The following is a 21,204-nucleotide window of genomic DNA, read 5'->3' as shown; positions in this document are numbered from 1 at the left end:
TTGTTGTAGGATAATTTCCTTCCTGCTCCTTCTCCTTCCAGAATTTGATATGCTTTCTTGAACAGCACGAAGCCTGTTCCCTTATTTAGGCTAACAGTGGGTGCAGAAGGGTTGAAACATTATACTTTCTAAACTGGTCCCTTGTTTTGGATAGTATCCATCTTGACAAGATTACCACTCTTCTGGTGATCATCGTCATCATCATCTAACACCTGCCTATGCACCACGAGCCAGGGATTGTGCAAACTGCTTTAATGTATTATCTCATGCAGTCTGTGTAGTCCACGCAGCTGCTGGTAAAGAACTCAGTTTCAGAGTAGTACAAAGAGCCGGCAACACAGTAAGCATAATGGCAGCTGCAGTGTAACTGGGAGAATTGTCTCTGACAATTGGCTGCCGACTGGGTCTGAGGGCATTTCTTCTTCAATCCCTCAGTTTCGTTAGCAGCCACTGTGCACCTGCTCCGTGCCGGGCGGAGTGCTGGCTACAGTGTGCCAGCTGAATGAGCAAACCCCAGCCTGCCTTCCATGTGTGACCCTCACCCTTGCTCAGAGCGGTGGATGATCCTCTGTCCCATTTAGGCTTGTGCTGATTGTGCGAGGGAGCTCCAGAGGTCAGAATCCAGCCCTTTCCCCACCAACCTTAATATTCATGTCTTCTAATCGAAGAATCAATATTAATTGTTTTTCTCTTGGAACTATCTGGTTTATAAAAGTGGTTTTTCCAACAAGGAAAAGATATGGCAGATCATCGTTTTTCATTTTCAATTATAAAATGAAGAAACAAGGCAAATGGGGATTTAAATATTTTTTTATTATTTGTTTTAGATAAAAGATCTAGTCAATGGGCTGATTCATTTTGTTGTGCAGTAGAGACTAACACAACATTGTAAAGCAACCATACTCCAATAAAAATTAATTAAAAAAAAGATCAAGTCAATGAAAGAGCCAGGATTCATAAACTTAAACTCCATGTATTAGACCATGCTGCTCTTTGTGCTATGTACTATACTTCAGATGGGAATACAGAAATGAGCAAAATCTGAGACGCAGGAGTTCCAGAATGGATCTGCCACCTGCCAGCTAGCATTCAGATCTCAAAGGAGACCTGCCTGCACTTATTTAATGGAAAGATAAATGTGTTCACAGAACTGTTACTATAAATTCATTTAGAAACAGGACAGAGGCTGCACTCACATTCTTCCCAGGTCTGAGCTACTGGCAGATTTGGTTCACTGTACCTCTGGGAGGGAATACATTCTAGCTAGATGGCAAAGTGTGATTGTTATTCAGAGCTTCCTAATACCTATTTCTTTTACAGTTTAAATGAACTTCTTGGTTGAATTCATCAATTTATTGAAAAATGCTTTTATACACTTACTATGGGCAAGTCAATATATGGGATACTGTGCATGGTATTACAAAGATAGGTATGGTTATTATCCAAAAGATGCTTGTATCAAGAAAGGAAGATAAAAAATGAGAAAGCATAAATAGTTTTATTAAAAGTAGAATGTTCAAGGAGGAAAGAAGATACAGATCAGTGATGCTTTGTTTGTGAAGATTCTAGATACTTATAGAATAAAATGAAATCTATGAACCATCTTCCCAGAAAAATGCATGATCAGTTTTTTTTTTAATAGCTGTGTTGGGGTAAAATTGATGTATTATACTTCCCATATTTAAATTGTACAATTTGATAGGTTTTGACCTAAGTATACACCCATATAACCATCACTATAATCAAGATATGATCATATATCACATCACTCTTAAGTTTAGTTACATTTAAATGTAAATTATTAAATACAATATTGGGTGTGTTTGGAGCCCAGGCCAAGAGCCCAAATATGCAAAAAGTGCTTCAGCAGAATGACATTGTCATAAATGTAACTCTGCTGGCATAATAGAGAAGATAAATGGGAAAAGGCTGGGTTCCAAGTTCTCCCAGGCAAAACTCAATGGGGTACCCGAAAGCCATGTTACCTGGGGAATGGAATATTCCAAAAGACTGCCTCACCATTGGGAAGAAAGATAAATACCTTTGATTTTTTTTTTTTAATTCTCTATTTTTTTTTTAGTTTATTCTTTTTTTTTTTTTTTTTTTTTTGGCTGCATTGGGTCTTCGTTGCTGCACGCGGGCTTTCTCTAGTTGGCAGCGAGCGGGGGCTACTCTTCGTTGTGGTGCACAGGCTCGTCATTGTGGTGACTTCTCTTGTTGCGGAGCATGGGCTCTAGGCGCGCAGGCTTCAGTAGTTGTGGCTCGCAGGCTCAGTAGTTGTGGCTTGCGGGCTCTAGAGCGCAGGCTCAGTAGTTGTGGCACATGGGCTTAGGTGCTCCGCAGCACGTAGGATCTTACCGGACCAGGGATCTAACCCTTGTCCCCTGCGTTGGCAGGTGGATTCTTAACCACTGCACCACCAGGGAAGTCCTACCTTTGATAGCTTTTTGCAAAGAGAAGTCTTTAGAGTATCAGAGAGATTTTATGTAGTGATGTTCTCTTCTATGATCATATGTAGTTCAAAATTGTTCATTTCTAACTGTTTCGTCCTTCATGCGAATAAAGCCTATGTTTTAATTTTTTATGACTCCTAGAACATCTATCCCAGAACTTTACAAAAAAAGATGTTTAATGATGATGATTATAGTGATCAGAAACTGAAATAACATGTGCACTCCATAAGGACATGCTTGGTAATTTACTGCTTAGTACCAGAATCTTCTGTAAATGATATCTAAGTACATAGAAATATTTTAACTAGTCACAGTATCCATTATTATTCCTGTTTTTATATATTTGGAAATGTTTCAATCATACATCCCAAATCAGAAATATTTAGCAATGGTAAATTTTATCATCTGAAACTTTTGAGAGCATCTAATATCCCTGATTCTTCAATTATTTAAAAATATGCAGTGGACTTTTTCAGAGCATAAAAGAAATGTAAGCATACTTATATTTCAGTGTTCTTTCAATACTTTAAAGTCTCATCAGACTTGAGGTTACTTGAGGTAGATGAAATAGCACTGGGTGACTAAACCAATTTCTGTGGCAATAGCTCAACCATAGAAATTAGCAGTCGTCACTCTTCCACCTGCATCCACGTTGCACACTCCATGACTAAAAGTAATTAAACTACATATGAGATAAACCCATCAATAAGTTAGGGAGATGGTTAATGTACATTTAAAATGTATGAGAAGGCACTTCTTGTGATCTTTTCAAACCATCCGTTTAAAAAGATCATTGTTGTTTTACTGAAATGTGTAGGACTGTATTGCACAGTTTTAAAGGTTTGCAAAACAAGTTTTTGGCTGACAGACATTCTTTGTAGGTTAACTAACTTATTTTGGAAAGAAAAATAAAGTTCAGCTCCAGTCTAGTCTGAGATGGGCTCTCAAGGGGGCTCGTATTGCTATTGATAGATGCTTGACCTAGTAGTGAAACACGGAGGGCTGCACTTGACTCTGTCTGTACCTACCTAGACTACGCTTCCTTCTGGTCTGTATTCCCAGGGTGAGCACATATTCTAGCTTTCCAAAAAGTGTGATCTATTTATATATTGAGTAATTATACTGGAAAGAGAGAAAATAGGATGGATTGTTTTGTCTTCCTTGCTGATTTATTTTTTCTTTCTGCCTAGATTTTGTCTTTGTAGTTTAGGATCTGAATGACTACAACTTTATCTAACCCCCTCCTATGGATTTTAATAATCAAATTGTACACATACTCCATTTTAATTTAGTTGGTTAAAATACAGTTATGCTTACCTCTGAAGTTTTTTTAGAGGTAGCTATTATGTACAAGGAAAAAAATTTGACTTGGAAGACAAATGAACTTTTATTTAAATCTCAGCTCAGAGATATACTGTCTATGGGACATAATTGTCTGGTATTCAGCAGAACCTCCAAAAATATGAGATCTGCTGCCATCAGTTTCCCCTCCATTGCCTGTCATAGTTTCAGTGGGAATATGGTTTAGGGGAGATAGTTCGTTATGGTAGTTAGGATGGTGGTTCTAAGAATTAGACCTTGTCTGAATCGTGTTTTTAAGGCTTGTTTCTGAGTCTTATTTCTGCCAGAGTCTTATTATGATAGTTTGGATGGTAGTTCTAAGAGCTAAGCTTTGCCTGAGTCTTGTTTTCTAAGTCTTGTCTCTCAAGGTGATGAGACCTTGAGAAGATTACTTCAACCTTGCTAAGCCTCAGTTTTCTCCTCTCTAAATGATAAGAGTAATATCACCTGAAACATAGGGTCTTTGTGAAATGCATATAGAGAAATGGACACAGTGTGGCGTAGAGTAAGCATGCAATGTAACTTGACAGTAATGATAATATAAAAACGATGACAAAGTAATTAACCTGTGTGTCTCCTCTACTTTTCTCCTCTTCTGTTCGACTCCTCCCTTCTTTCCTCATATTTTTCCATTGAGAGAAGAGTCAAGGCAAAGGACTATAGAGTCAAAATGAGAGGGTAGAGGACTTAGCAAGAGCAGCTCAATCAAACTCTACAATTTAGAGTTGGGAGTAAAGATGCCCCTTAAGCCTGATCTTGAAAGATACTCTAGTACCTTTGCCTTTTGTAAACCTAATGAGCAGCAACTGTATAGAATAAATCTACTTCTTTCATGACCTTGTTCCTGGTTAATGTTACTAACTTTCTGACTAACCTATTATAGACTTAATCTTATACATCAATGTATTTCTTTTTTTGTGAATTTATATTTACCAGTTCTCCACAATCTATACTTTCCCTTACTTCGTAGTACATTTTCATTATGTAAATATTTACTGCTTATTAAGAAATTATATAGATTAATGTATTCAAGTACTTATTGATATTTCTTATATTTTATAACTTTAAAATAATTTAAACTGTTTTTCTTTATTAAATATAGAGCACTGAGCAAGAAACTAGAGAAAAGTATGTAAATTATGGATAGATTTTCTAGAGTCAAATCCAGCTCCACCTCTATATGCCATGATTTTTAGACCAGTTACTTAACTGTTCTCTGCTTCAGTTTCCTATTTTATACAGACCCAGTGAATTTCCAACTGCATGATGGTTATGAGAATTAAAGGAAATGATTTAAGGAAAGTGCCTCACACATAGTAAATACTGAACAAAAGGAAATGATAGGAAAGTGCCTCACACATAATAAATACTGAACAAATGTTAACTAGTAGTATTACTAAATTAAGGAAAAATTTCAAGCTTATACATTCTCATGAAAATAAGAAAACCACTTTGATAAGCTGGAGTTTTCTCAAAACTTTCCAAAGTTGAAAGAATTTACATATGTACAGTTTTGCAAAGAATACAGTAAAGGAAAGTCTGACAGGATATCAAGTTTAAATGGAAAACAACTCCATATTATCACATAAAACAACTAGTCTAAAAGTAGGACAAAAAAAGCACCCTAAGCAGATGAAAGTATCAGAGAGAGTAGTTTCAGAAGTTCTATTTATTGCTTTATAATAAATTAACATTTTTAAACTGGAAATTCAAGAAGAAATTTGATCAACAACTTTTTAATTATAATTTTTTTCTCTAGTATTTATCTTATAGTTTAATAAATATTGTCTTCCTTTTATAATTATATTTAAAATCACAGATCTTAAATAGTTTTATTATCATCTAGTATATCCTGTGATCCAGAAGCTAAAACTATGTACCAAACATGATTTTCAAATTTTTAATTAAGCAAAATTCTTTCCTAGCATTGTCATTTTAGATAAGGTTACTATTCTAGGATTTTCATATAAGTCAGTAAGTCATGGCAGGATAGTAGTAATATCATAGTTTGTGTTCTTTTAGTTATTTTGTGACAGTAGATCAAAATTTTCATCTTGGGAATAATTGCAATGGTATTTAGTAAACTTCCATCTTAAAAAAATGCAAAAAGTAAAGAAAAAGGAAAAAATATAAATTCTACTCACTACTATCTCCCAAGAGTAATTATTAGTATCATTTTAGTGTATTTTCTTCCCTTCAATTGTTTTTGGTTGTTATTCATATAACATGCAGTATGATGTTTAAGAATACTTGCTGTGAGCAGTGAGGCTGTTTGAATCTGGACCTCTCCGCTTCGTACCTGTGTGACTTTGTTTAGTTACTTAACTTCTCTCAACCTTGGTTTTGTCATTTGTAAAGTGGGAACAATATCAGTGTTTTTATTAAACCATTATTGTGAGAATTAAATAAGTTGAATAGTACATATTAAGTACTCATAAAGATGTATATAATGGTTTATGCTAGAAATACAGTTCTGTATAAGCTATTTTTGCAGTTAGCATTTTACCACTTGCAATTTCTCATCTGAATGATTATTTTTCAAAACATGATTTTTAATGTTTATGTGGAATATCATTGTGGTTTTATTATGTTTCCTTATTTTGAACATTCAGTAGATTTCCACTCTTTTTTATTTTTTTAAATAAATAATGTATGTAGCTTTTGTTCTTATCTTTGATTTTTCTCAGGGCAAATTCCAGAAAGAGAAATTACTAGGTGAAAAAGAACATGGATATTTCAAAAACTCCCTTGTGGTGCAATCTGCAAAATTGCCCCTTATCTTCCCTTTAGTGGTATCTGAAAGTGTTCATATCTCTATACATTTGTTGACAGTGATTTTTTAAAAATTCATTTTATTTTAAAATCAAATGTGTCTTTCATATCTTGGTAACTTTTTTTTATAACCAGCCATGTGGTATATGAAATATGTCCTCTGAGTGTTAACTCAGGCCAAAGACAAATATCAGTCTAATCCTCAGGCTCGTGCTATGTGCCTGTATCAACTCCACTACTCTAATTTTCACTGTGCTGCCATCAGAGTGTGTGAAAGTAGTCAGCTGGTATTTACCAAATGAAGGTTATGAATCTGAGCTCTATTCCCCAAAGATTTATGAACTATAAAATGGTATTATTATTATGTTCTGTCACTGCATTGTGCTGTTTAGCTGCCTTCCATTTTATGTGGTTAAGTTCCTGAGGATACATTTGCATGAAAGCTACTGTGTGTACTCATTTTGTATTGTATTGTGGCAAACGCTATTAATCTACAGGGTTCCTATTCATTTTGGAATTCATTTCACAGCTCACTAATTGTGTGAATGAGAAGAGGAAATATATGCTTTTATTCCAAACCATGCCAAGCAGATGGCCCAAAGTTCCTTGCTGCCCGCATTGTCAGTGGCTCTCTTCTGTAGGTAGTGAGCCTGGCATCGGTCCGTCAAACACAATGTGAGGGTCCATTTAACACAGCACTTGACAGTCACTGAGCCTCTGGTTTGTTATGACTTATAAACATTTTATTTTTTATCATCCACCTCTAAAGTGGTCAGTCATTTGAGCAGGTGCAAACACAGTAGAATTCATATTCGTCTTACTTGAGAAGCCAAAATGAATTTTTATTCATATGGAAATTTGGGGAAAAGAAGACAGTACAGGGGATTAAGCTTAGTTTCTTGAAAAGGATTAACACGTATTGAGATTCAACACTCTAGCATCATTTCTGAGACTGAACCTTTTGAAAAGCTGAATTGCAGAAAAAATTAGGGTTTATATCTTTAAACTTTTTAAGGGACTCTCTTCAAATTTCTTTTTTCTTCGTATGCAAGGAAATTATTTACTTATTTACTTTTATATACAATATGTAATTTATGTAACCATTCAAAATGTTCACATTGGCATTCCTTGTGTGTGTGCGCGTGTGTGTGTGCGCGTGTGCGTGTGTGCACGTGCGCATGCACGCAGTAGAACAGAGTAAGATAGAGACAGAGGGTGTGACAAAAAATGAAATAATGCATGTCTGCACACATTTCCTACTTAAGCAGAGATACTAGGATGATATGAAATTGGGTTATCACTTCAGGAAAGGGAGGGTAGGTCAGATGTTCTAATGGAGCCCATGAAGTAGTTTGATCACAATATCTTATTTAAGAGAACCACAGCATGTGGAGTTACTGTTTTCTCCCTTACATGAAGAAAAACTGGGTATTTATTTCTCTCACCCCTTCTTTCTCTCCACTTCTAAACCACCTATCATGGGTCTCCCATGTTGTATTGATGCCACATTTCCTTTTCTCTCGGCTTTCAGACGGATGCTGCTCTCATGTATGATGCTGTGCACGTGGTGTCTGTGGGCGTCCAGCAGTTTCCCCAGATGACAGTCAGCTCCTTACAGTGCAATCGACACAAACCCTGGCGCTTTGGGAGCCGCTTCATGAGCCTAATTAAAGAGGTGAGTCAGGAGAAGCACATCTGTCCTGTCTCGGGAGTCCTCAAGCTGAATGAATTGAGATTATTGCACTTTTCCTAACAGGTGACCTTTTACTTTTATCTCTTAAATTAAACTTTCTACCTCTCCCCATACAAGCAAAATTAACATTTTTACTAAATAATATGGAAGGGAAAAATTACATGATAAATAAATGGATTTCCTACAAAATATCTGTGATTGTGTGAACAGATGAAAATCAGTGACCTATGATTTAAGACATTGTTAGTTTTCACCTTTCTGAATCTTTATATATGTTACTTTTCATTTATGTGGAAACATAGATGTTTGAAGAATGTTTATATCATAGGCCACATGATATGCAAAGAATTTTTAACATGAATACCGTTTGCACTGCACTAAATTACACCCAATTTGTAAGTTTTCAAGAATTGTTTTTTAGAGTTATGGTTCCTAAGTATAACGTCTAGTTATTTTAATTGTATTAGAGTTAACATAAAACAAAATATATGGATTCATGAAAGTGCAAAGTTTACTTCATGTTGCATAATACAACCATTTTTATGGCCATGTATCATTTCTAATTATGTCTGTTATAGTTTTAGACCAAGCATGCCCATAATGAGAAAAAAAAAAAAAAAAAGAAAACTCTTAAAGATCACACACAAACATACACACTCACTTCATACACACATATTCTTCCCATTCTTCCTCTCATGAAGGAAATTCCTTTGTCAGCTAAGGATACTTTTTTTTTTTTTTTAAATTTTATTTATTTATTTATTTTTGGCTGCGCTGGGTCTTCATTTCTGTGCGAGGGCTTTCTCTAGTTGCGGCAAGCGGGGGCCACTCTTCATCGCGGTGCGCGGGCCTCTCACCATCGTGGCCTCTCTTGTTGCGGAGCACAGGCTCCAGACGCGCAGGCTCAGTAATTGTGGCTCACGGGCCTAGTCGCTCCGTGGCATGTGGGATCTTCCTAGACCAGGGCTCGAACCCGTGTCCCCTGCATTGGCAGGCAGACTCTCAACCACTGTGCCACCAGGGAAGCCCCAGGATACTTTTTATTTGATTACAACAGGAGTTTTTTTAATTAAAAAAAATTTTTTTTATTAAGTATAGTTTATTTAGGAGTTTTTATATGAAAGTTTAACTATGAAAATTTAATCTTTGCTATGAAAAGTCACAGCTGTTATTACCATATAAAATTTTTCTTTAATGGCTTAAAAGAAATCATCAGCTCATCGTATAATAAATTACTCATCATGAAAATAAAAGTGCAAATAGAATCATAATTAAGAATCATCAGGGGCTTCCCTGGTGGCGCAGTGGTTGAGAGTCTGCCTGCCGATGCAGGGGACACGGGTTTGAGCCCTGGTCTGGGAAGATCCCACATGCCGCGGAGCAACTGGGCCCGTGAGCCACAACTACTGAGCCTGCGCGTCTGGAGCCTGTGCTCCGCAACAAGAGAGGCCCGCGCACCGCGATGAAGAGTGGCCCCCGCTCGCCGCAACTGGAGAAAGCCCTCGCACAGAAACGAAGACCCAACACAGCCAAAAATAAATAAATAAATAATTAAATAATTTAAAATGAATATCAGCTTAAAAAAAAATTGTCTAAAAAAAAGAATCATCAGGTCCTTGACAACGAATGTCCATGAATTTTCCTTGTCTGATTGTTATTGAACTCTCAGATAGGTGAAATGATGCTCCTAGAACAGTATGCAGTTCTTTTGTTACTCCACATTCTATATTTACTTCTGGTGTAAAAAACTAAGCATCACAGGGCTGCAAACAGCACCCTGGTTTGGCTAGTTGAAGAAGAGCTTTTTCTGAATGCAGCACTGGACAACTGAGAAGTGTCAAACAACCCTGTAAGAAGCTGTTGTATGAAACTCGCTATTGTTCTTATTTTAGGGTGTTATTGAGGATCTTGTCCACTAACTCAGGGGTCCACAACCCCTGGGCTATGGACCGGTACCGGTCCACGGCCTGTTAGGAAGCAGGCCACACAGCAGGAGGTGAGCAGGGGGTGAGCGAGCAAAGCTTCATCTGCCGCTCCCCATCGCTCCCCATCGCTCCCTGTCGCTCGCATTACCGCCTGAACCATTCTCCGCCCCCATCCATGGAAAAATTGTCTTCCATGAAACCAGTCCCTGGTGTTAAAAAGGTTGGAGACCGCTGCACTAAATCACACAAGGTCACTCTTATGAGGACCGAAAAGAGACGTTTCTGTCAGGTCTCAGTACCAGGAAAAGCTGAGTTTCTCCTGGGCAATTGGTGTGTCTTAAATTATGGATCCTGTATGTTACAGTTCATCATATTTTCTTCTTTGCTTTGGTTTCTGGAAAGTTCAGAATTGAATTTGTGATTGGATTTATTAGTTGCACAGTTTCACCTGATGTACATTTCCCTGTGCTGTCTTTAACCCAGATTTGTTTTACTGTTCTGCACTTTTGCTTCTGTACTTCTTGATCCCATTGCTTATTTTTATACTAAATATGGATTTTTGTTAACTGCCTGCAATTATTTTCTTTGGACAAAGTTGAGTTAATAAAATTTATTTCTTCCTTACTGGAGACCTGTTAACACAGTAAACTCGGTGATGACCTGTTGCAATATGCATAGAGATATATATTATACTTTTTTTTTTCTATTTTATTTGTAATTTATTAGCCTAAATCTATTTTAGAATCCCTACACATAAGTATCCAAGAAGCACATGGAGCCTAAGAAATGTAGTAATAATGATATCCATCTGTAATCCTTATTGAAATGTTACCCTTTATCTACTGGGCTTTATTACTTCTTTTGAGTCTCAGTATATATTCTTTCAAACATAGTTGTGAGTATATGTTACATTATTTTAAATTTTCATATGTAACTATTTTCCCAAGCTACTTGCAAATGACAGATAATATAAAACATGTAATTGGGGCTATATAACCAGCAGAATGGGAAATCTTATTATATTAAAAAAAAAAACTCATTATTTGCTCAGCTTTGAGGGATGAACCCATTGTGTAGCTAGATTATTATATTCCCATCCCCTTCTACCTGGAGAGAGCCTTCTACAGGAAGTATAGTTTGATGTGAAGTAATTTTGATACATTTCTCCCAGCCTCACACAAAGAAAAATAAAGTAATAAGTTAATTATTCTAAGTGGAAAATGTATAATTGAAGCAGTATAGCATAATTTTTCCTAGATTCAGTTTCCTTCATTGTAATAAAATGTTTACTTTATATTAGTTTGGTGTTAGGAGTGGTATTTTATAATAGTAGTTCTGTTTGTAATCTCCAGCAAGATAGTCACTATCTCATAAATATTATAAGTGACCAAACTCTTCTCACTTTGCTAAAAGAGGTTTGCTATTTAAAACATAATCCACAAATTTCTCGTAAAGGAAAGTTATACCTGGAAAATGCATTATTTAAAATGAAAAATTTACAATAAATTTTTACTGAGACTAGGATATCATATTTAGAAAAAACATCCTTCAAAGTTCAGAAGAGAATAAAAATGTATAGCAATGTAAATTTATGAGAAGTAACAAAAGATAAAACATTTTGTACAAAATTGTTTTATCTTCTCATCCTTTACTAATTTATGATTTTTGTTTGTTTGTTTGTTTTCCCCATAGGCTCATTGGGAAGGCCTCACAGGCAGAATAACTTTCAACAAAACCAATGGCTTACGAACAGATTTTGATTTGGATGTGATCAGCCTCAAGGAAGAAGGTCTGGAAAAGGTACTTGAGACATTCAGTTTATTTACTTTAATTATTAAATAAACATATCCTAGTAAAGAAATAAAGAAATATTTCCTGTTGTAGACACATTTCATTGACATTTAACTTTATTGAGTAACTCTAAAAAATACATCTTCAATTCGTTATATATATTGAATATAATAATAGACTATTAGGACTCAAGGATAAAGGATATCTTAAGGCAATTTAAATGTTTTTATTTTCTCATCAGGTTTTTCTGATTCTCTGCATACAATGTATATAATATTAATTTAAAATAATATATATTAATATATTAATATAATCTTAATTAGCTGTAAGATTTGATATAATGATTAGAAAGTGTTTGATGTAATATGAGTCTTTGTATATGCAGCTTATAATCACAGGCCTTCATAGACTTTCCTACTTAGAGCAGACCATACAGAAGGATTAAATACTGAAACATGTTTCCGCTGCTGGATCATATTCAAGAGAAATGTCTGAATTAATGTACATGAGTAAATTAGGTATGAACACAAATGCCACACATTACACTGGGTCTATCTTTCTTGATTCCATTTATAGGTATTGAGGTAAAGTACAAGAAAGGCTCATAGAATTTGGGGGTGTGTGCTTACTTTAAGAACATTTTAGTGTAAGTTTGTAATACATGCATTTAGCTGTTTTCTGATGGATTCATTGAAAGTTACAGGTTAAAAAGATATTTTGATAAGAACTTGAGAAAAAATTCTGTTTGAGATAACATCGCTTTAAAGATAGTGAGTTATGTTTCAGCTAACAATTGAACATGGAGCATCATTCATAGATGGAAACTGAAGAAGGAAATTGAATCAAAATAAGGGGTATTAAAAAAAAAAAAAAAAAAAAAAAAAAAAATAAGGGGTATTTTAGCCTGAGAGAAAATAGTATGTATGAATGTTGATTCAAATGATGCAGGAGAGAGAAAACACATATTTTTGATATCACCAGGACAAGAAGTGTATCATGGCCAACTGATGACTGAAGTTAACAGGGGTATTACCTCTTCTCATGAGAGTTTCAGGTTGTACCCTTTGTCAAGACCATGCAAAATTAGGAATCTTTTATAATAAACTGGAACTAAAATATTCGTGAGGCTGTCACTTCCTAATTACCTTGCTTCCGAGATAACAACATTAATCTATACCCCAAACTGGAATTGATAATGGTGGAGTTTAGTCAGCTCATATGGGCTTATCTCAGTGTTTACTGGGGATGTTATTATCTTATTTTTGGAAGTACCCAAGTCACTAGGATGAGCTTTGACCACTGCTTGTATTTCAACACATCAACATAAAAATGGTGATGCTCTTCATGTTACCATAGTCCCAGTCCCTTGGACTCAAAGAAAATATTAGAGAAGGTTTTCCTAGGCTCTAGTGTGAATTATAAAAAGATCCTGAATATAATGGTTACCAAGTATATATGAGGATCTACCATATCGATAAGCAAGGTATCACAATGTGAGTTATAAATGTTGACCTGACATTCATCAATATTTTGTGTTCAGACAGAATTAGGCTCAAATCCTTGTTCTGCCATTTACTATTTATAGACAAGTTTCTTAATCCTTCTAAAGCACAGCATCTTCAACTGAATCCTGGGGTGGTAGCAATATCTGCCTCATTAAGGCTCCTAAGTTTTGTTGATTTTACTTTTATTTTTTCCTAAAAAAAGTATAGTTACCAATCCATAGATGAAAAAGCAGAGTTCCTACCTTGATAGAGTTCACACTTTGGAAGATTCAATAGATGGTGATTTAAGAGGCTTAAATTACTATTCTAGTTCTATCACAACAAGTGTGTGAACTTCCTCCTTCCATCCAACTTCTCTGGGCCAAATTCCCCATCTCAAAAAAAGTAGAGTGCAAAGGGCTTCCCTCTTGGACAGACTGAAGTGAAAATATCATGGTCTCTAAAAGAATCTGGAAATACGTTAATAGGGGTCAAGGCTAGGAATTTTAACTATCCTCAATTCTATCTTCTCATGCTACTGCCTTTTCCTAGTTTTGTCTTGGTCATCTTTGACTAGCACACTTTATTTATTCATTTAATTCTCTAACAAATATGCAGTGAACTTCTATTTTGTGCCCCTATGAAGGTTTTGCTCTAGTGAAGAAAACCTGCCAATTATAAATTGATTCATAAAATTATATCGGGTTGGCCAAAACGTTCGTTCAGTTTTTTTCCATAAGATGGCTCTAGTAGCACTTAGTTGTATTTAACTTCATTCGAAATAATTTGTTTAGATTGTATGTGACAGCTGTCATATCAGCATGCATTTAAAAAAAGACATCAAAATTGGTGAATTTTTGGGTAGCCATGTTGAAGATGGAAGAAAAACAGCAACATTTTCAGCATATTATGCTTTATTATTTCAAGAAAGGTAAAAACCCAACTGAAATGCAAAAAAAAGATTGTGCAGTGTATGGAGAAGGTGCTGTGACTGATTGAACATGTCAAAAGTGGTTTGCAGAGTTTCGTGCTAAAGATTTCTCACTAGACGATACTCCATGGTCTGGTGGACAAGTTGAAGTTGATAGCAATCAAATCAAGACATTAACTGAGAACAATCAATGTTATACCACGCGGGAGATAGCCGACATACTCAAAATATCCAAATCAAGCGTTGAAAAGCATTTACACTAGTTTGGTTATGTGAATCGCTTTGATGTTTGGGTCCACATAAGTTAAGCAGAAAAAACCTTCTTGACCATATTTCCGCATGCGATTCTCTACTTAAACGTAATGAAAACGTTCCATTTTTAAAACAATGGATGGGCAGTGGCAAGTGGATACTGTACAATAATGTGGAATGGAAGAGATTGTGGGGCAAGTGAAATGAACCACCACCAACCATGCCAAAGTCCGGCCTTCATCCAAAGACGGTGATGTTGTGTATGTGGTGGGATTGGAAGGGAGTCCTTTATTATGAGCTCCTTCCAGAAAACCAAACAAGTAATTCCAACAAGTACTGCTCCCAATTAGACCAACTGAAAGCAGCACTCGACGAAGAGTGTCCAGAATTAGTCAACAGAAAACTCATAATCTTCCATCAGGATAACGCACGACTGCATGTTTCTTTGATGACCAGGCAAAAACTGTTACAGCTTGGCTGGGAAGTTGTGATTCATCCGCCATATTCACCAGACATTGCACCTTCGGAGTTCCATTTATTTAGGACTTTACAAAATTATCTTAATAGAAAAAATTTCAATTCCCTGGAAGACTGTAAAATGCACCTGGAACAGTTCTTTGCTCAAAAAGATAAAAAGTTTTGGGAACATGGAATTATGAAGTTGCCTGAAAAATGGCAGAAGGTAGTGGAAGAAAAGGATGAATACATTGTTGAATAAAGTTCTTGGTGAAAATGCAAAATGTGTCTTTTATTTTTACTTAAAAAACCAAAGACACTTTTTGGCCAACCCAGTAATATAGGATTGGGCAGTGAAATGTGCTAAAAAGAAAGATCTCTTGCTTGTATGTCATTAAGATGATATATTTTGAATCGTTTTCTGAAATGTGAATCTTAGGATTAAAACAGTTAGTAGGAGTAAAATCCATACTTCTGATGTTTGTAACTGTGGAGCAGATAAACCAGGAAGGAACAGGTATACTTCTGACAAACAGAGAAGTAGGACATATTCAGGGAACTGAGCTCGGAGTTAAAATGCTACTCTGGACACAGTTTTCCACTTAGATAGGGTTCATAGATCAAAGTGAATTCTTTCTCCTTTATCTCGATGGAGATCTTGGTTAGAACCCAGCCCAGTTAGCCATGGTCTAAGAAGGGTCACCAGTACCGCACACACAACCAACCACATCTGGTTTGTTTGTTTGTTTGTTTAACTGGAGCAAGGAATAACGAATTTATCCAAAAAGCCGACAGTCTGAGAAGATGGTGGACTTGTGTCCCAAAGAACCATCTTACCTGAGTTAGAATTCAGGCTTCTTTTATACTAAAAGGGGAGGGAGTAAAGTCAAACATTTCCTGGTTCCCGTCAGCCTCCAGAGGGGATGTGTTAATTTCTTCCTTCCTGCAGTCATTCACAGGTGGCAGGTCTAAGAAGGGTCACCAATACCGCATACACAACCAACCACACCTGTCCAAACAAGCTCTTGGGCCATGGCAGTACCTTCTCTAAAGCAGAAGAAGGAGAGTAAGGTGATAAAACAGTAGGCAACTTTGTCTACCTCAGGCAATAATAGGACAATTTCTTTCTTTAAGATTCTGGTATTGAAACTACTAACAATAGGAAAAGGAAATCAGAATAAGTGATTTTCCCAGCTTGAATTCTTCTGGTCAGTTCAAAGACTGTATTGTATATTCCACTTTCAAAATATGTTTAGAATCCATCCATTTCTCCCTAAATCCATTGCTACAGTCATGGCCAGGGGAACCTACCCCGGACACATACACTGGAGCCCCAACAAGCCTCTCTGTTCTACTCCTCCTTGTAATCCATTCTCCAAATCATAGCAGCCAACGGATGTCTTCAAAAGCAAAATGATCCATGTCATTTCTCTATTTAACTCATCCCTTTATTTCCATTGTATTTTGATTAAGATCCAAACATGATTTACAATGAATTCCCTACCTCTCCCACTCAACTCTCACCATCTTCTCAGGTGTTTTCTATGCTCCAGCTATACTGGCTGTTTCTCATTTCCTCACAGGGTCAAGACTTTCTATTACTTTGGCAGTAGAGTTTTCCCGGTCTGGAATACCCATTCCTATCACCTTTGCCTGGCTAACTTCTTACTCATCCTGGGGGTTGCAGCTTACATTTACTTCCTTAGATAGGTATCCCCTAAGCCTAATTAAATTTAAGTTTCTCATAGTGTCCTCTACTTTTTCTTCCTGACACTGCCTATAATTGTGTATTTACATACTTTTTTTTTTTTTTTTTTTTTTTTTTTAAGGCTGCGTCCCTAGCCAGAATACACATCCTATTAGGTGCAGAAAAATGTGTCTCCTTTCTCACTATTTACATATTCAAGGCATAGCAAAGTGTCTGGCACAAAGTACATCCTCAGGAAATGTTTACTGACTGTTGAACAAATGAAGGATCTCTATGAGAATCATAAGAGATACTTCACATAGAATACTTACTCAAGTGTCTGGTGCAAAGTTATTTTCCAATAGCAGAGCTTTTTTTCCCCCACTTTTTCCAGCTTTGCTCCATACTTACAAAGTGGGAAGAGAAATCCAATAGTCAGACAATCAGTGGGCTGGGGTAGTGGGTCAAGGCTTCAGGGGGTGAAGGATCTTATAGCACAGGAGAAAGCAGCACTGAAGTCTGAGCTTATAAGGATGCACCAATGGCACCTCTGGTCTTCTACATAGTGCAGTTGAATACTTTCTGACACTTTATTACATCAATGAGTAAAAATAATTATTCTATTTATAAATTTTCCTTTTTTTTCTTGTAAGTTTATGTGTGGAAGTAAACAAAGACCACTTGGATGAGAACAAACAGAAGTTGTTATTCAGAGCTTGCTATAGCAAGGGAGCAACTTATATTTGTCAGAGATTCAAGGGCAGGCAAGAGAGTGGAAAAGCTTTATTTGGGAAAGCCTCAGGTGTGCTCTGATTGGAGATTGTTGGCATGAGGAAACTGGAGGTGGGCTAACAAGAAGCAAGGTATCTTGGGTGATTGGTTTGGTGAGTTTCTCTGGTTGCTCCTGAGTTGGAAGAGAGGGGAAAAAAAAAAAGGAAGCTGCAAGTTATTGAACAAATCTTGACCATTCTGGGCAGATTGCTGCAGAGGCTGTGGTTTGGCTTCCCAGGATGCTTGCTTCAGAGGATCTGGTTAAAGTTCTATTGTCATACATGGTCTGACTGTTACCTATTTGTATATTCAGTCTGTCAGTGGAACTTGGAAGAAGAAGGAGAAATAGCAAAAAGAAAAACGGCCAAGAAAAATGGACATAATTGGCATGAGGAAATAAAAAATGTCTTCATAACTGACAATAAAATTAATATTTTTAGTTTTTTTTTATACAATATGTAACTGGGATATGATTTACCATTGGAAATGGCTTAACTTACTTACCTAGTCTTCTGAGGCTTAGCTATGTTTTAGGAAAGACCAGCTTCAGATGGAACAAAAGCATGACTAATGGCAAAAGACATTAAGAAATATTCAGAAGGTTCTTAGAATATTACTTCAGAAAGATTCTGTTTAGAGCAAAAACAGTTGGAAGGGTTTTACACAAAATAGGTTTGAACTGAGTTGATGACACTTCATGATAATGGTGCATTTCCATTACAAGCTGAGCTATCTAAAGGCCATTAAAAAAAAAAAAAAAACTTAGACTTTAAAAAGAATTCCTTCTAAGAAACTATAATACAATAATAAAATTTCTTAATCCTACCACATTATTGAATTTTATTATTGAATGTCCATTGTGACAACTATGTACATCATATGCTTTCCAAGAAAAAAAATCAATCTCTTGCTATTATACTTTATTGATTGTTCAAATGGATTTTTATTATACTAGAGAATATTTTCTTCTAAATAGAAATGTTAAACTAAAATCATACTTGTGTACCTCTCTTGCCCTTTCTGTAGCATCAGAATTTGTTATCTGTTCTGGTTATTTTGCTGATAGTCTCTTAAAATGTGATATTTATATTAAAATAGAACTTGGAGAATAGAATGTTCTGTCTCCTCAGTGGAAAGGCCTAATAAATCCTTACTGAAATTGGCTTTTATGTTAATATTATATTAATTTAGAAAAAAACATAGAGATCAAACTAATACATTTATCTGGCCAGAAATGGTGCTAAGGGTCCTGGAATTGTATAGGCCTATGAACAATCATGCCATGTGTTTGCCTCAGCGTGCTTTTATAATAAAATCAGCTTCTAACTTGTGCATCTTTAGGGAAAATCTTGGAAAAGAAAACTGGCTATAAAAAGCCATCTTATGTAATATATGTTTGCCGATTTCTACAAAATTAAGTATTTATATAAATAATATAAATCAAAATAATCCATATTTGCAAACCTTTAAAAAGTTTAAATTTGTTATATTTTACTTTCAAGTGAAGCTTCATTTCAACTTGTAAAGTCTGTGTTTTCTGAATATTCACTGCTTGCATTTTTACCCACCAGTAGAGAAACTGCTATCAGCAATCCATAGGCTTCCCGCTGAAAACTCAAATATTTTGATAATATATGGAGAGAGTGAGAATTAGTAGTGAAACCATGGCTGCCTGAGTTTACAGGCGTATATGTTCCAGGAACAGAACATGTTTCAAAGTGCTTTTTGAAGATTTTTTTTTTTGTAGAATGTATATATTTTTTTTAAAAAATGGTAATTTCTGTAGAAAATTTTATTATTGCGCTTTCACTTGCCAGTAAAAACCTATAGTCATTAGCTCCCTATGAAAAAGGTGTCTGAATGGAATTTACAGTCTTCCAAATTTATCTAAATCTGAAAAGCCACACTAGATAAGTGAGACTTTTTTTTTTTTTTTTGATCTGTAGAAACCTAATGCATAGCAGTTTTTATCTTTCTCTCTTTGATGGCATTTGATACATATATCTTGGTCCCCATGGCAACAATGACCCCCAACTTTCCTAGGAACTGAGATTTCTTTTGCCTCCCTGTAGGAAAGCAATGCTAATGGTGATGTTGACCAGTAATCTTTAAGCCAGTGGGAAATGTGTTGTTTGCTTCTTAAAAAGCAAAACTGGATCCCAGGCAGGACCCAAACTTAGTGTCTCTTTTTGGAGATGTTAACCATTTAATTTGTCCAACTCTTATAAAGAATCATTACATGCCCTATTTCACAACTGTACTGACATTTTTTTGCTTTGTGTCAGTATATTTACAGTTATTATTTTGCTTGATAACTTTTAACCTTCAGGTTGGTAAAATATTTAAGAAAATTCTGTATGATGTTTATGTTTAAAAATCAATAGGATTGCCTTACTTGAGGGCACACACTTTCTTATTTTGGTCCATGAGAGAATATCAAATATTGATTTTTTTCTTTCAATTACTGACTTTGAATTAAACATGTGTACTAAATGTAATTGTAATACATTGGTTTTATTTCAAAGAAATCAGTGAACTACATTTTTATCCTTGCAAAAACTGGCCCTTAATTTAATATTGTCATGTCGTTATATTTGAGAACAGTTAACTCATTGATTCAAATTTTATTTTAAAAATCAGAACTACCACCTGTCTCTTAACTCTTTATGTTTAGGGTTGACTTTGCCCTAAACAAAAATAAAAATCTTAGAGGTGAAAAATCTATGTTTAGATTAGTCATCCCTTTCTGTAAGATCATTTATATTATTGATTTATTGCTTTCACATTAATGCTGTAGTTCTCAAATGGTGAAATTCCAGACCCCATGTTAACTGGTTAATAGACAGTTTTAGAAAAGTTGTTAACTGAGGGTTTCTTTGCGCTGTACTCATAGGCCAAATCACTTCTGTATGAAAAAGACTCAGTTCCCAGGTAATTGTTCTTTACTCTGATTTCTCCCTGTCAGGGAGCACATAGGCATTTCTAGGAAATGTTTCATGTTTATTGTTGAGAGATCAGATGACAATTCTCTTTGAAGTGATCTCCTGTTAATACTTAACCCAATGGACGTACAATACTATTCATTGTTATTAGACAGTAATGTAAGTAACTATCTGTACTTTCCATTTAAAAATTTAACACAGGAAGGGGTGAAGTAAATGAAGTCAAAAAGTCTATAATTTACCTGCAACACTTAGTAAGAAAACTACTATGTTGAAAAAACTCTGTCCTCACTATTCATGTTCCATATAGACTTGAGAAACCTGAGTTTGCAAATTATCCAGAAAGAATGGTTACACTAGTTAACCGAGAAACGTGCAGTTCACCAAAGTATATTCAGTCAATTGGAGAGAATATTTATCTTCCAAATGTAAATTAGCATTTAATACCAGCACCTTCCTTATGCTTTTTACTTCTCAATACCCTCAAACAGTACTATCAGGAATGCCTTTTCTTCTCAAAGAAATAGTAAATACAATGCAAGGCAAACTGTATGGGTCATGTGGTTGTAGGCAGCTAATTATTGGGAAGAATTTTTTTTATTGAGGTATAGTTGATGTACAATATTATATAAGTTACAGGTGTACAGTATAGTGATTCACAATTTTTAAAGGTTATACTCCATTTTTAGTTATTATAAAATATTGG

General features: G+C 35.5%; 1 protein-coding gene across 9 annotated transcripts in view; it reads left to right on the top strand.

The window, feature by feature from the left end:
• The window catches only part of GRIK2 (glutamate ionotropic receptor kainate type subunit 2), a 640,648-nt gene that overhangs the window by 397,240 nt on the left and 222,204 nt on the right, over positions 1-21,204 (top strand). For all 9 annotated transcript variants that reach the window (XM_082405216.1, XM_082405212.1, XM_082405214.1 and 6 more), the window contains 2 exons: positions 8,098-8,241; positions 11,877-11,984. In XM_082405216.1, the coding sequence (XP_082261342.1) occupies positions 8,098-8,241; positions 11,877-11,984 (252 nt within the window). The remainder of the gene's footprint in view (positions 1-8,097; positions 8,242-11,876; positions 11,985-21,204) is intronic.

Source organism: Balaenoptera borealis (assembly GCF_965194805.1).
Source record: "Balaenoptera borealis genome assembly, chromosome: 9".
NCBI classification, from domain to species: domain Eukaryota; kingdom Metazoa; phylum Chordata; class Mammalia; order Artiodactyla; family Balaenopteridae; genus Balaenoptera; species Balaenoptera borealis.
The sequence above is the reverse complement of the archived record's forward strand: the minus strand, read 5'-3'. Positions and strand labels throughout refer to the sequence as shown.